The 13,508-nt window shown below is 43.9% G+C and overlaps 1 protein-coding gene across 1 annotated transcript in view; it reads right to left on the reverse strand.

Annotated features, from left to right (window-relative positions):
* Positions 1–13,508, reverse strand: part of unc5a (unc-5 netrin receptor A) — a 293,027-nt gene that overhangs the window by 234,059 nt on the left and 45,460 nt on the right. Inside the window, exon 2 of the mRNA XM_041194385.1 lies at positions 8,783–8,926. Within this exon, the coding sequence (XP_041050319.1) occupies positions 8,783–8,926 (144 nt within the window). The remainder of the gene's footprint in view (positions 1–8,782; positions 8,927–13,508) is intronic.

Consider the following 13,508-nt stretch of genomic DNA (forward strand, 5'->3'; position numbering starts at 1 on the left):
GAAATGTGCTTATGGGGACATTAAGGGTGGGAAGCAGGACAAGCAAGGGATAGACAGCCCTAGTGGGGGTTGGGTGGGGGAGTATCGAAATAGGCTAAAAGGTACAGATAAAACAATGGATGGAAATACATTTAAAAATAATGGAAATCTGTGGGGAAAGAAAAATATATATAAATTATTGTAAAAAGGGGGCATCGGAAAGGGGATCGGGAAGGAGGAAAAAGTTCATGATCTAAAGTTGTTGAACTCAATATTCAGTCTGGGAGGCTGTAAAGTGCCTAGTCGGAAGATGGAGTACTGTTCCTTCAGTTTGTGTTGAGCTTCACTGGAACATAGCAGCAGGCCAAGGATGGACATGTGCGCATGAGAGCAGGGTGGTGTGCTGAAATGGCAAGCGATAGAAAGGTCAGGGTCATGCTTGTGGACAGACCGAAGGTGCTCCGTAAAGCGGTCACCCAGTCTCCGTTTGGTCTCTCCAATGTAGAGGGAACCACATTGGGAGCAGCGAATGCAGTAGACTAAATTGAGGGAAGTGCAAGTGAAATGCTGCTTCACTTGAAAGGAGTGTTTGGGCCCTTGGACAGTGAGAAGAGGGTAAGTAAAGGGGCAGGTGGTGCACCTTCTGCGGTTGCATGGGAAGGTGCCATGGGAGGGTGTTGAGTTGTAGGGGGTGATGGAGGAGTGGACTAGTGTTTCCTGGAGAGAATGACCCCTGCAAAATGCCGCCAGGGGTGATGAAGGGAAGATGTGTTTGGTGGTGGCATCATGCTGGAGTTGATGGAAATGGTGAAGGATGATCCTTTGAATGCAGAGTCTGGTGGGGTGATAAGTGAGGACAAGGGGGACCCCATCATAGTTCGGGGAGGGAGAGGAAGGTGTGAGGGCGGATGTACGGGAGATGGGCCGGACATGGTTGAGGGCCCTGTCAACCACCGTAGGTGGAAAGCCTCAGTTAAGGAAGAAGGAAGACATGTCAGAGGAACTGTTTTTGAAAGTGGCATCATCAGAACAGATGCGACGGAGGTGAAGGAACTGAGAGAATGGGATGGAGTCCTTACAGGAAACAGGGTGTGAGCAGCTGTAGTCGAGGTAGCTGTGGGAGTTGATAGGTTTGTAATGAATATTGGTGGACAGTTTATCACCAGAAATTGAGAGTGAGAGGTCAAGGAAGGGAAGATAAGTGTCAGTGATGGACCACGTGAAAATGATGGAGGGATGGAAATTGGAAGCAAAATTAATAAATTTTTCCAGATCCAGACGGGAGCATGAAGCGGCACTGAAGCAGTCATCAATATACCAGAGAAAAAGTTGTGGGTGGGGGCCTGAGTAGGACTGGAAGAAGGAATGTTCCGCATACCCCATAAAGAGACAGGCATAACTGGGGCCCATAGCTTTTATTTGGAGGAAGTGAGAGGAGTTTAAGGAGAAATTGTTCAGTGAGAGAACAAGTTCAGCCAGACGGAGGAGAGTTGATTTTGTTGATTCTGGACTCTGGACTCACAAGGAACCATAACTATTATTTTTATTAGGGTCTTGCCCTGTTGCCCTTTCTTTCCCTTATCCCTCTTTTATTGTATGAGTGCTAAAAGGGGCAGATGTTGCAAAAACAACTTCTCACCTTTTGTGTGTGTGGAAAATAAACCATCCTTCTTATTTGACCTCATCTTGAGTTTGCTGAGGGGTTATTAATAGAGGATTTGATCACTCCAAACTGAAGGGTTGGGAAAAACATACCAGCATCCACCTCACTGAAACCCCAGGGTACTCGCCTCATCCCCTCAAGTAATCCCCCCATGGGACAACCCTCATGGGACTCCCCCGCAACTCCTGAACTCTCAGGGGTCTCCCCCCATGACCTGACAAACCCCTCTCAGGAGTCCCCTCCCTCACAGACTTCCATGAGCCCCCAAGGGACACTGCCTATCCCTGGAGTAGCCGGCCATGGGACTCCCCACCCCCAAGGAACACCCCCCTCAAGCCCTAAACCCACAGAGGATCCCCCCCAACCATCCTCTGCCCCACGGTACTGCCACCCCCTCCCCCTGGGACTCCCCCCAACTCCCGGCTACCAGCCCAGCCCGACCTGACCTGGCACTCCACCCCTCCCTCACATACTGCTGACCTGACCTCCCCCCAGACAACGGCCCCTCCCTCCCTGGCTGTCCCACCCTCCCTGCCTGGCTGTCTGACCACCACCCCACCCCTCTTCTGTAACCCCCCCCGCCCATCTCCTCCAAATGTCCAGCCTACTCCACGCATCCCCCTGACTGCCTGACATCCCCCAACTGACTGCCTGACCCCACTCCCTGACTGCCTGAACCCCTCCAACTGCTCAACCCCCTCCCCCAACCCCCACCACCACTTAAATTCTAACCACTTCCCAAACAAATCTACCTTAATCCTGGCTTGAAGGTGGCTGCACCTTTAAACTTACCTGATTTACGGTAGCCAGTGTCATCAAAAAGGAGCATCCGATTCTGCAGTGCTCAACTGAAGGCCTCAGGAGCGCACTGCCCTGCACAGTTCTCATCTGGCCTGAGTCATAAAGTCGGGCGAGACAGGATCAAAAAGATTTCCAGGTAAGAAAGTAGGAGCAGAGTGGCAATTCAACTCTTATTGCCACTCTGCTGAAGTTCAGGCCCATTTTTTGCAACTGAGGTGTTATAATGTGTAACACACAACATAATAAGATATTACGGATCGCTCATGAACAAAGTAAAATTACAACTCTCTTCCTCTAACTGCCTTAGCTTCTTTCCCATTGTCTAATCCTTTTCTAAATGTTCCACTTTTTATCTTTCTCTTTGTTTGTTTGTAATATACACTTCCCATCATGGTATCTGTTTTTCTCTGTGCAGCTCCTTTTTATTGTTCTATTCTCACTCTTACTGGAAGTATCTCCTCTGCACTTTATCCTCTCTATATATCCTCCAATGTCTCTATGTGCTCCTACGTACATTCCATTACTGATCTATTCAGTTTATGTCTCTTATACTTTCTAAAACTGAGGTTATGCTGCAAAGCTTATTGGCTAGAGGGATCAGGCTCAGGAAAGTCCAGAAAGGACTGGCACAGCTGAGGTGAGGAGAAAGTAGAGGATTAGTGTAGGTGTTAGAAACATATAAACAGAGAGGATAAATCAGAACATTTGGGTTAGCGGCACATGAGGAATATAGCCTGTAGATTGAAATTACTTTAGGAGATGGCTGGGCCTCTGTGAGACATGAGGGAAAGACTGGTCTACAGGAGTATTCACAGGCCAGGGCAGCTGTCATGTAGTACTTGGATAAATAGGAACACTCAAGTGGGAGTCTGGAGAATAGGAGGAATTGAAAGGTCTGGTGGATCTGTGAGGGTGCTAGTATCTGTAGGCAGTTAGGGAAGGAGGTAGTAGCATTGAGCTCTGTGAGCATATAGGTACAAGTGGTGCTGATGTCTAGGTCCAACAGGGAGTGTTGTGGTGAAAAAAGAGCTGAAGTTGGGCAGGTTGCGGCAATGGAATGCAGTTGGAAGCAGTAGGGCATTTCATGTTCTCAGAAATATTATGACAATACTGAATACTGGTCAGGGTCCCAAAGTCAAGGTCAAGCCCGGAAGTAGCTAGGCCTCAAAATAGAAGGGAAGTGCCTGCCAGAGAATCACAGAGTTGCTGGCACCTGGGAATGGGCAAGAAACAGCATTTGGGTTCAAGCAAGAGGTAATGGTGGGGAGCAGTGACCACAAAAAGTTACAGATGAAGATTAACTGTGTTTTATGGAGAATGGGCCAGAGAGGTGTGAATGTGATAAGATAGTCTGGCCGTCACATAATTTGAGACGAGAAACACTTGGTAGAGTGGTTGGCTCTGGTTGAAGAACAAACAGGCACTATGGGCCAAATAGATTTCTTCTGACCATAATTTCTATTATATAATGTGAAGTGGCTTAAAAGAACCAAGAAGGAAGATCCAAGAAAGGAGAAAAATTCAAATCCTTCAGCTTGGAGAAAAATGTATTGGATTGATGTCTAAAGGAAATTGAGAAACTTTATTTATTTTATGAAGATCAGGGAGAACAGAAAGGCCAGGTTGATAGGAGGTCATGACATGGATTGACGTCCTGGCTTAAGGGGTTGGTGACATTGGATCACAAGAGGGTCGGGAAGGAAGCAGTTTATCTCAGGGGGTGAGTGGGGCTGGGAGGGGGAAGCACTGGGCAATGGCACTCCCAAAGCCCAACAATACTGCCGTTTATCTAAGGTCATTAAATAGAAACTGAAAATGTAATTGGATGAGCTCACACATATAAGTTTAAATTACAGACCTAGGGCCAGGTTTAATACTAGGGTTTTTGGAAAAATCCATCAATCTGCATTATTTTTTGTATATCAAAGAGGTGAATGTTAAAGGTTTTGTAATCGATTGAAAATCTGCTGTATTGATTTAGCACTCTGTCTACTTTATACTTTGAATAAATTTGATTAATAGTTTATGACTCAAATCGCATGATCTGATCGAAGGTTTATTATTTTGCTTTCCAAAGACTAAGAGAATATGACAGGGTTTGCGTCAACTCAGTGAATCCATTAAAGCAACAAACATTTCTGTTTGATGCATATAAGATCACATTCCAGTTTGTAAAGTGCCTGCACTCATTTATGAATGTATGCTAAGCGTAAGAATGTCTAGTGAAGCATTAAAAATATAGACCAAATATAGATGCAATCAGCAAGCCAGGTACCAATTGTGTTCGAAACTGCCCTAGTTTAAATGCTTTTTTTTCCCTCATGTTTCTGCTCAAACTTATTTGCATATTGACAAACATAAAATCATTCATGAACCAGTACAATCAGGCAGTGTTTTAGAATCCAATAGTTTTTCCTTAAACATTCGCATTCAAAATATTCCTTGATATTTTTAAGAGTGATAACCTGCTGCAGTTTGGTAATGCAATGAAAGATTCTTTTATCAGGCAGGCAAGCATTTTAATCAATATCTTGTTCATCACTTGTGAGTAACCTTATTTTAAATAACTGAAAATGACTTTAAAAACTATACTGAACTATTTAATTGTAACAGGGATGTACAGTAGTCAGATCATTAGCAAATTAAAAAAAAAACTTCTAAAAGGTGCATATTGGTGTCCTTGTGCCTAATGGAATCAGCTTAATTTTCAGAGAGCCCTTGGAGGTCCACAAATAGGCACAACTAGTGAAAAATCGCTTGGGTGATTAATTTCATCTAGAGGCATGGGCAGCTATGTGGGTGGAGCCAGCTACAAGGACAGTGTTTTTTAAGTTTGTGAAAAAATTGCAGAAGCTTGATTTATCCTGGAAGTAATTTGTGCTCGAAATTCTTAAATTTTTGTGTTCTGGTTTGGCTGCTTTCAGGTTAATTGTGCTGAAAAACCAACACAATTTAGTGGAAAATCCTGCCCATAAAACCCATTTGAACTTTGATATGCATTCTTCTGTACATTGTCAACTATTATTTAAAAGCTAGCAAGAAACAATTTCCATTTAAATAGCACCTTATCACATGCCCAGGAAATCCCAAAGTGATTCACACACAATAAATTACTTTTAAAATTGCCATCAGGTTGTTACCTAGCTAATTTACATACCATGGGATTCCAAAAATAGCAAATTAGATGAGTGGTGATGTTGTTGTGGGAAAAAGGTTGGCCAGTGGGCTAGAAGAACTTCCTTGTAGTCAAATAATGCCATAGGCTTATTTACATTCATCTGCTGGTAAAGCTGGCAGCATTCAAATGCCATTAGATCATTCACTATTTTTAGACTGCCATACCAAAAAATAAGAGAGTGAGAGGGCAGGGCATCTTTAAATTGTTGGTCGGGACTGACTTCAGTTCATAACCTAACCTCTCTGCTGTTGTATGTCCAGCCCTAGACTCCCAAGTAGGCGTCAAACCCCCATTTCCCACCGTTAGCTGCCCACCTTCCCCCTGGGTGAGTGCTATAATTGGCTATCCGATGCTTGATTAGCCACATTGAGATGGTGGGCACGGAAGTGAGTCCACCACTCACTTCCTATTCCGACTTCCTCATCCTGCCTGAAAGCGTAAAATCCAGCCCCATAAGTATGGTGTTGACGTTTCGAGTCCTCATGACCCTTCAACAGAACTGAGTGAATATTAGGAGAGGGGTGAAATATAAGCTGGTTTAAGGTGGGGTGGGGGGGGGTGTGGGGCTGGGGGGTAGAGAAGTGGGAGGGGGGGTGGTGTGGTTGTAGCGACAAGCAAGCAGTGACAGGAGCAGATAATCAAAAGATGTCACAGACAAAAGAACAAAGAGGTGTTGAAGGTGGTGATATTATCTAAACAAATGTGCTAATTAAGAATGGATGGCAGGGCACTCAAGGTACAGCTCTAGTGGGGGTGGGATGGAAAGACTAGCAGGGCATAAAAGATTTAAAAATAATGGAAATAGGTGGGAAAAGAAAAATCTATATAAATTATTAAAAAAAACAAATGGAAGGGGGAAGAAACGGAAAGGGGGTGGGGATGGAGGAGCGAGTTCAAGATCTAAAGTTGTTGAATTCAATATTCAGTCCAGAAGGCTGTAAAGTGCCTAGTCGGAAGATGAGGTGCTGTTCTTCCAGTTTGCGTTGGGCTTCACTAGGACAACGCAGCAAGCCAAGGATAGACATGTGGGCAAGAGAGCAGGGTGGAGTGTTAAAATGGCAAGTGACAGGGAGGTTTGGGTCTTTCTTGCGGACAGACCTCAGGTGTTCTGCAAAGCGGTCACCCAGTTTACGTTTGGTTTCTCCAAGGTAGAGGAGACCGCATTGGGAGCAACGAATGCAGTAGACTAAGTTGGGGGAAATGCAAGTGAAATGCTACTTCACTTGAACGGAGTGTTTGGGCCCTTGGATGGTGAGGAGAGAGGAAGTGAAGGGGCAGGTGTTGCATCTTTTGCATGGGTATGGGGATGTGCCATAGGTAGGGGTTGAGGAGTAGGGGGTGATGGAGGAGTGGACCAGGGTGTCCCAGAGGGAATGATCCCTACGGAATGCCGCCGGGGGGGTGGGGGGGGCGGTGGTTGAAGGGAAGATGTGTTTGGTGGTGGCATCATGCTGGAGTTGGCGGAAATGGTGGAGGATGATCCTTTGAATGTGGAGGTTGATGGGGTGATAAGTGAGGACAAGGGGGACCCTTTCATGTTTCTGGGAGGGAGGAGAAGGCATGAGGGTGGATGTGCGGGAGATGGGCCAGACACGGTTGAGGGCCCTGTCAACGACCATGGGTGGAAAACCCCGGTTAAGGAAGAAGGGGGACATGTCAGAGGAATTGTTTTTGAAGGTAACATCATCAGAACAGATGTGACAGAGGCAAAGGATCTGAGAGAATGGGATGGAGTCCTTACAGGAAGCGGGGTGTGAGGAGCTGTAGTCGAGGTAGCTGTGGGAGTCGGTAGGCTTGTAATGGATATTGCTGGACAGTCTATCATCAGAAATTGAGACAGAGAGGTCAAGGAAGGGAAGGGAAATGTCAGGGATGGACCATGTGAAAATGATGGAGGGGTGGAGATTGGAGTTTAACTCCAGCATGATGCCACCACCAAACACATCTTCCCTTCACCCCCCCCCCCCCCAGTGGCATTCGTAGGGATCGTTCCCTCTGGGACACCCTGGTCCACTCCTCCATCACCCCCTACTCCTCAACCCCTACCTATGGCACCTCCCCATACCCACGCAAAAGATGCAACACCTGCCCCTTCACTTCCTCTCTCCTCACCGTCCAAGGGCCCAAACACTCCTTTCAAGTGAAGCAGCATTTCACTTGCATTTCTCCCAACTTAGTCTACTGCATTCGTTGCTTCCACTACATTGGAGAGACTAAACGTAAACTGGGCGACCGCTTTGCAAAACACCTGCGATCTGTCCGCAAGAAAGACCCAAACCTCCCTGTCGCTTGCCATTTTAACACTCCACCCTGCTCTCTTGCCCACATGTCTATCCTTGGCTTGCTACATTGTTCCAGTGAAGCCCAACGCAAACTGGAAGAACAACACTTCATCTTCCGACTAGGCACTTTACAGCCTTCTGGACTGAATATTGAATTCAACAACTTTAGATCTTGAACTCGCTCCTCCATCCCCACCCCTTTTCCGTTTCTTCCCCCTTCCTTTTGTTTTTTTTTAATAATTTATATAGATTTTTCTTTTCCCACCTATTTCCATTATTTTTAAATCTTTTATGCCCTGCTAGTCTTTCCACCCCACCCCCACTAGAGCTGTACCTTGAGTGCCCTGCCATCCATTCTTAATTAGCACATTTGTTTAGATAATATCACTACCTTCAACACCTCTTTGTTTTTTTGTCTGTGACATCTTTTGATTATCTGCTCCTGTCAGTGCTTGCTTGTCCCTACAACCACACCACCCCCCCCCAACTTCTCTTCCCCCCCCCCCACCTTATATTTCACCCCTCTCCTAATATTCACTCAGTTCTGTTGAAGGGTCATGAGGACTCAAAACGTCAACTCTTTTCTTCTCCGCCGATGCTGCCAGACCTGCTGAGTTTTTCCAGGTAATTCTGTTTTTGTTTTGGATTTCCAGCATCCGCAGTTTTTTGTGTTTATCCATAAGTATGGTGTTGAAGTGTAAATCTAGGATATGCACTCAGGTCCTAGAGTAGGTCTTAATCTAACAAATTCGTGACACAGGCAAGAGTACTACCAACTGAACCAAACTGCGAGCTTTTCAAAAACATAATTACAAATTTCAGCAATCTTAATATATACTGACGTACAAGCTGTATATGTAGTAAAGTTTGGATACTCACATGCAATACGAACAAAAGCCTTTCGGCTTTTAGTAGTGCCTGTAGTACTCCATGCTACACACTGACACCAGTATTCTTCTAAGCCGAACATCTTCTCTACTTGCTGCCGTGAAATATCCGTTCTAACCTGTAATACCATGAGTCCTGTAGGCAGTAACAATGGTGTTATTAAAATTTGATACATCAGTTCTAACCTGTTTTATCATGAGCCATGTGAGTTACAATAATGGATTATGCACAGATGCAGCTGCAGTTTGTACATTGCACATCAACTGGAAGATTTTCACATAAAATCCATTGTTTCATATAAACATTCACCTATCATCATATGGGTTATATATTTCATTAAGACTTTTAAGACAGAATTAAAATAAAACTGCTTTCAGGTTCTGGGTGGCATTGTGGCAAGCTGGCATCTATTTTATCCCTCTAGTTGCTCTGAGAATGTGATCAAATTCCTCCACAATAAGCTGCAGTCTTTGTGGTCATGTTGCTCCACCAATAGAAATTCTGTCTATCGATCCAACAATGATGAAAGGAAGGTGGTAAATTTAAAGGACAGAATGGTATGTGACTTAGAGGGAATGATGCAAACGGTGCTGTTCCATGTAGTTGCTCTGCTTGTCCATCTCAGCAGTTGAGGTTTCATGGATGAGAGGTACTGTTGAGATATGATTTTCAGGCCATGTACTTTAAAAAAAACCTTTGAAAATATGACAATTTTTATACATAATTGTGATAAATATTCTGCTTCAGCTTTGTTTTTTTTTTACCTTGCATAACCTACTGATGTGGAAGCAAAGGGGAGAGCATGACTTTGTTATTGGCAAGACTATTATACAATAGTGTATTTAATCTTTAATTTGTTACAACAAATCACTGAACTAGAAAGTTGAATAACTTGAACAATGCTGGATATTAATTGCCTGTGCAGAGCTAAATGAATACTTAATAGAAAAATGGCTCAGGTCCATGTTCTGTCAATGAATAAATGTAAACAATAAATTAATTTCATCCTTTGTATAAATAAAAACCTGATACTCATATTTTGAAATTATAGTTTTTAAAATAAAAAGGAATAACAAAATTCAAAACATGTACTTCCAAAGAGGGTCTCATTTATAGGCTTGAAGAGAATTAACACACTAATTTTACAATAGGACAGAAAAACCATTAAACTATAGATTCCCAAGCTTTCTAACTCCTGATTGATTGTGCCAATGTTTCAGTTTTGGATTGAAGAGCAGGCTCATAAAAAGGAGAACACCTCTAAGACATCATTACCAGTTTCTGACCCTGTAATCAAGTATACTCAATCTCCAGCCATTCTGTTAAATTGTGATGATGAAAGCAAGATATTAGGGAACAACGGACACTGACTTGTAAAAGGTTTCTGATCAATGCTATGTCAAACTAAAAGGGCATTATCAAGTTGATTATGCATTGGTTTATTCACTGACCTTGGACCTATGTCTAAACTATTTGAACATAGGGTGAACTAAATATTTTGTATTGTTTCTTCCTTATAAACAAATGTGATGGAACATAATTGCAGTTCACAAGTTTCAGAATAATAATTTTTTTTAATCATTTTAATATAAAAGTTCCTGAAATTACTATTGTATTTAAATCATCTTTCTAGTCCATTCCAGTCCACCTCTCTGATAAAAATTTTAACAAGTGTCCAGAGTATGTCTTCTCAGATAAAGTTGATCTGTTGAATTTTGATGATGGAATTGGAAGTACTTATCATAACATTTAGATTACCTTCCCTCAATTCCCTCTTGTATGCTGGATTTGCTAAGCTAACAACATACAGTTTTGATGAATGGGCAGAAGCCTCTCAATGCAACAGCATGACCAAGGGCAGAATTTTCACCTCGGCACGTGGACATGTGATAGTTCAGTCGTTGGGAGCACGCGGGAATCAGCAGCGTGCCCGCCGACAATTAAAGGTTATTAAGGCCGTTAAAGTATCAATTAACTTGAAATTTTCACTGCCTGTCCAATCTTATGGTTGGTGGCAGGTGAAAAGGCCAAGTAGCCTCTGCATTTTTTTGCAAACCTCATCCATGGGCGGGACAAGGTTTCCAACATCAAATTAAAAATAAAATAAAATTTAAAAAATTTTGTTTAAAACATGTCCTTACTCGTGACAGAATCACATGAGGGTCATGTTTTATAACATTTTAAAAAATGTTATTATTTTTTTAAACCCTTCATCTCCCTGAGGCAGTTCTGTGCCTCAGGGAGATTTTCAAGCGTACCCTTGTGCACATGCGTGAAGTTCCTCGCTCGCCCTCCTTCCTCACCCACACAGGCAGCAGCACTGAGCGCTGCCGCTCGCAATTCACGCTGGCTGATCCTTAATTGGCCCACCAGCATGAAATCACAGTCAGGCCCTGATTGCGGGCAGCGGTCGGCTTCCTGACTGCCCCCGTCCACCCCCGCCGAGCCCGACCAACGAGGGCAAAATTCTGCCCCAAGTTTTTTTTTCTAGAGGTGGGTGCACAGGTTCAGGGCATTTTCCAAATTGTTGAACCCACCTCAGGAAAAACATCCCCAAATGGCCAATTTTTTGTTCGTTGGGGACTATGTGCTGGAGTTAGGCCCACTGACCCGGAAACATTTTGGAGGAGCCACAGGGGCTGCCGAGTGCTGAAGCGGGCTGGTTAAAAGGCCCATCTTGGTGCTCTGGGACTTCATCCCTGTTGTAATAAAAACAGTTAGGCCCTCACACCCCCACCCACTTTGCATGCCCCATCTGTGGCCTTGTGCCAACCCATGTCCTACCTAACCCCAATGGCCCCTTCTTACCCTCCATGCCAACCCATGCCCCTCTACCCATCCCCCTTGGGTCGTCATATACTCCATGCTAACTCATGCTCTCATGCCCATTCCCCATGGCCCCTTATAGCCCCTATGTCAAATTAGTGCCAACTCATGCCAACCTATGGCCCCCCACCCACCACCCTTTGCCCTTATATCTTCCATGCAAACCCACCCAGTGTCCACAGACCTCAGGAGCCATGATGAGATGAAATAAAATTCTAAGTATCTATTACAGACTACACTATAAAAATACTCTTATTGACAAAAGCCCATTCAACACATTTATAACCTCTCAAGGACTAGATCCCTTATAAAGCAAACATTTGTATTCATAGTTCTACATCAAAGACAGCTAATCCCCTAATAATCTCTTGGATCAAGAGGTTCAATCAAACTGTGAATTTACAGTCCCAACCCCCACTGTGATAATGATAGGTTGTGAAAGCAATCAAGTAGTAAAAATACTATAATGATAACACTTGTGTCAACAAACAGCTATTAAAATTGCATGCACTGATTTTTTTCAACAAGCTGCTTTTTATTTCAAAATTTAAAGGGCAAGAGATTTCAATTACAAGATTAACAGTTCCACAGACATTATCAACCTTTTATGAGCTTTCATAAAAAGGAAACAGGCCTCACTCCAATGAAATAGGATCTGTTTGAACTCAGCACTGAGTTCAAATAGCCCTGCTAAGTTTCAGATTTCACCATGTATGAGTCACATCTTGCCCCTCTGCCCTCTTCCTCACCATCCCCCCTCCCCAGCGAAAAGTTGATTTGTCAAAAAGGGGAATGGGACTTCAAGCGGCCCTTTTGGGTTCAGGGTTCCCCCATGTGTGAGTCACATCCTGCCCCCTTTCCCCCACTGTCCAGTGAAAATAGGATCTGTTAAGAATGAGGGCAGGGCTTCTGGATACAGGGTCCTGCTGCCACTTCGGATAAGATGCGGGTCTCCATGACACCGTGAAAATACAGGCCAACATAGCTCTTGGCACTCTTCGTAGAGAATTAATGCCTAAGTGTGCCCTAACAAAATGGCCATTAGGTAATACTGCTCCAACTAGCACAAATCACATCAGAAAACTACTGGGTTGTACAAAAGCTATAATTAGAAAAAAATAGAGCAGGTGGAATTTTAACTGCCAAGTGCGGGGTGGGTTCAGCTGCAGTGGGTAGTGGGGGGAGCAAAAATCCTCAAAAAATGCCAGCGTTTCACAAACCCAACTTCATCCCGTTCACTTTCGACTTTCACTGGGGCTTGTTTGGAGACATGCAGGAAACCTTGGGGGAGATTTTGGATGTCCAATTTAAATAGGCCAAGAGGTAATTAAGACTTTAACCCTGCATTCTGACTTTAACAGTCAGTGCACGGGTTTCCTGAGTTGTATTAAATCATCCTGGGTTAAGAAGGAGATAGCACAAAAAGGTTCATTGCTCTGTGTAATTGACAGGCTGAAAAGCTTTAAATGACTGAATTACATTGCTGTCCCACCTATGTGAAAGGCTTGTGCTCACAGGACCTCTTCTGGGAGTGTGCACTTGCTGCTTAATAGGTAATTTCCAACATATTGGAAGTCGTTTCTTCTACTTTAGACTTTACTAATCTTGAGTCATCTTTCCCTGCTGTCAGCCTTCACTGTAGCATGGGAGCAGCTGATGCAAATTTTCCTTGAATCTCTGATGAAGTACAAGAGTACAAGTCATCTCCTCAGCCACACACTACTATACTAGACTGAAGAAATGGACACAGAAATCCAGCTTGAAGGATGTGATAATCCCCAGTGCAAGCTTTACTGGCAGAGCATCAGCTTTCTCAACATGACAGAGCACCAGAGCGAAAGGCCTGCAAGGCAGAATATTGCTGACATCTGCAGATTCCTGAATCAAGACC

The sequence above is a fragment of the Carcharodon carcharias genome, chromosome 8 (assembly GCF_017639515.1).
Source record: "Carcharodon carcharias isolate sCarCar2 chromosome 8, sCarCar2.pri, whole genome shotgun sequence".
NCBI lineage: Eukaryota > Metazoa > Chordata > Chondrichthyes > Lamniformes > Lamnidae > Carcharodon > Carcharodon carcharias.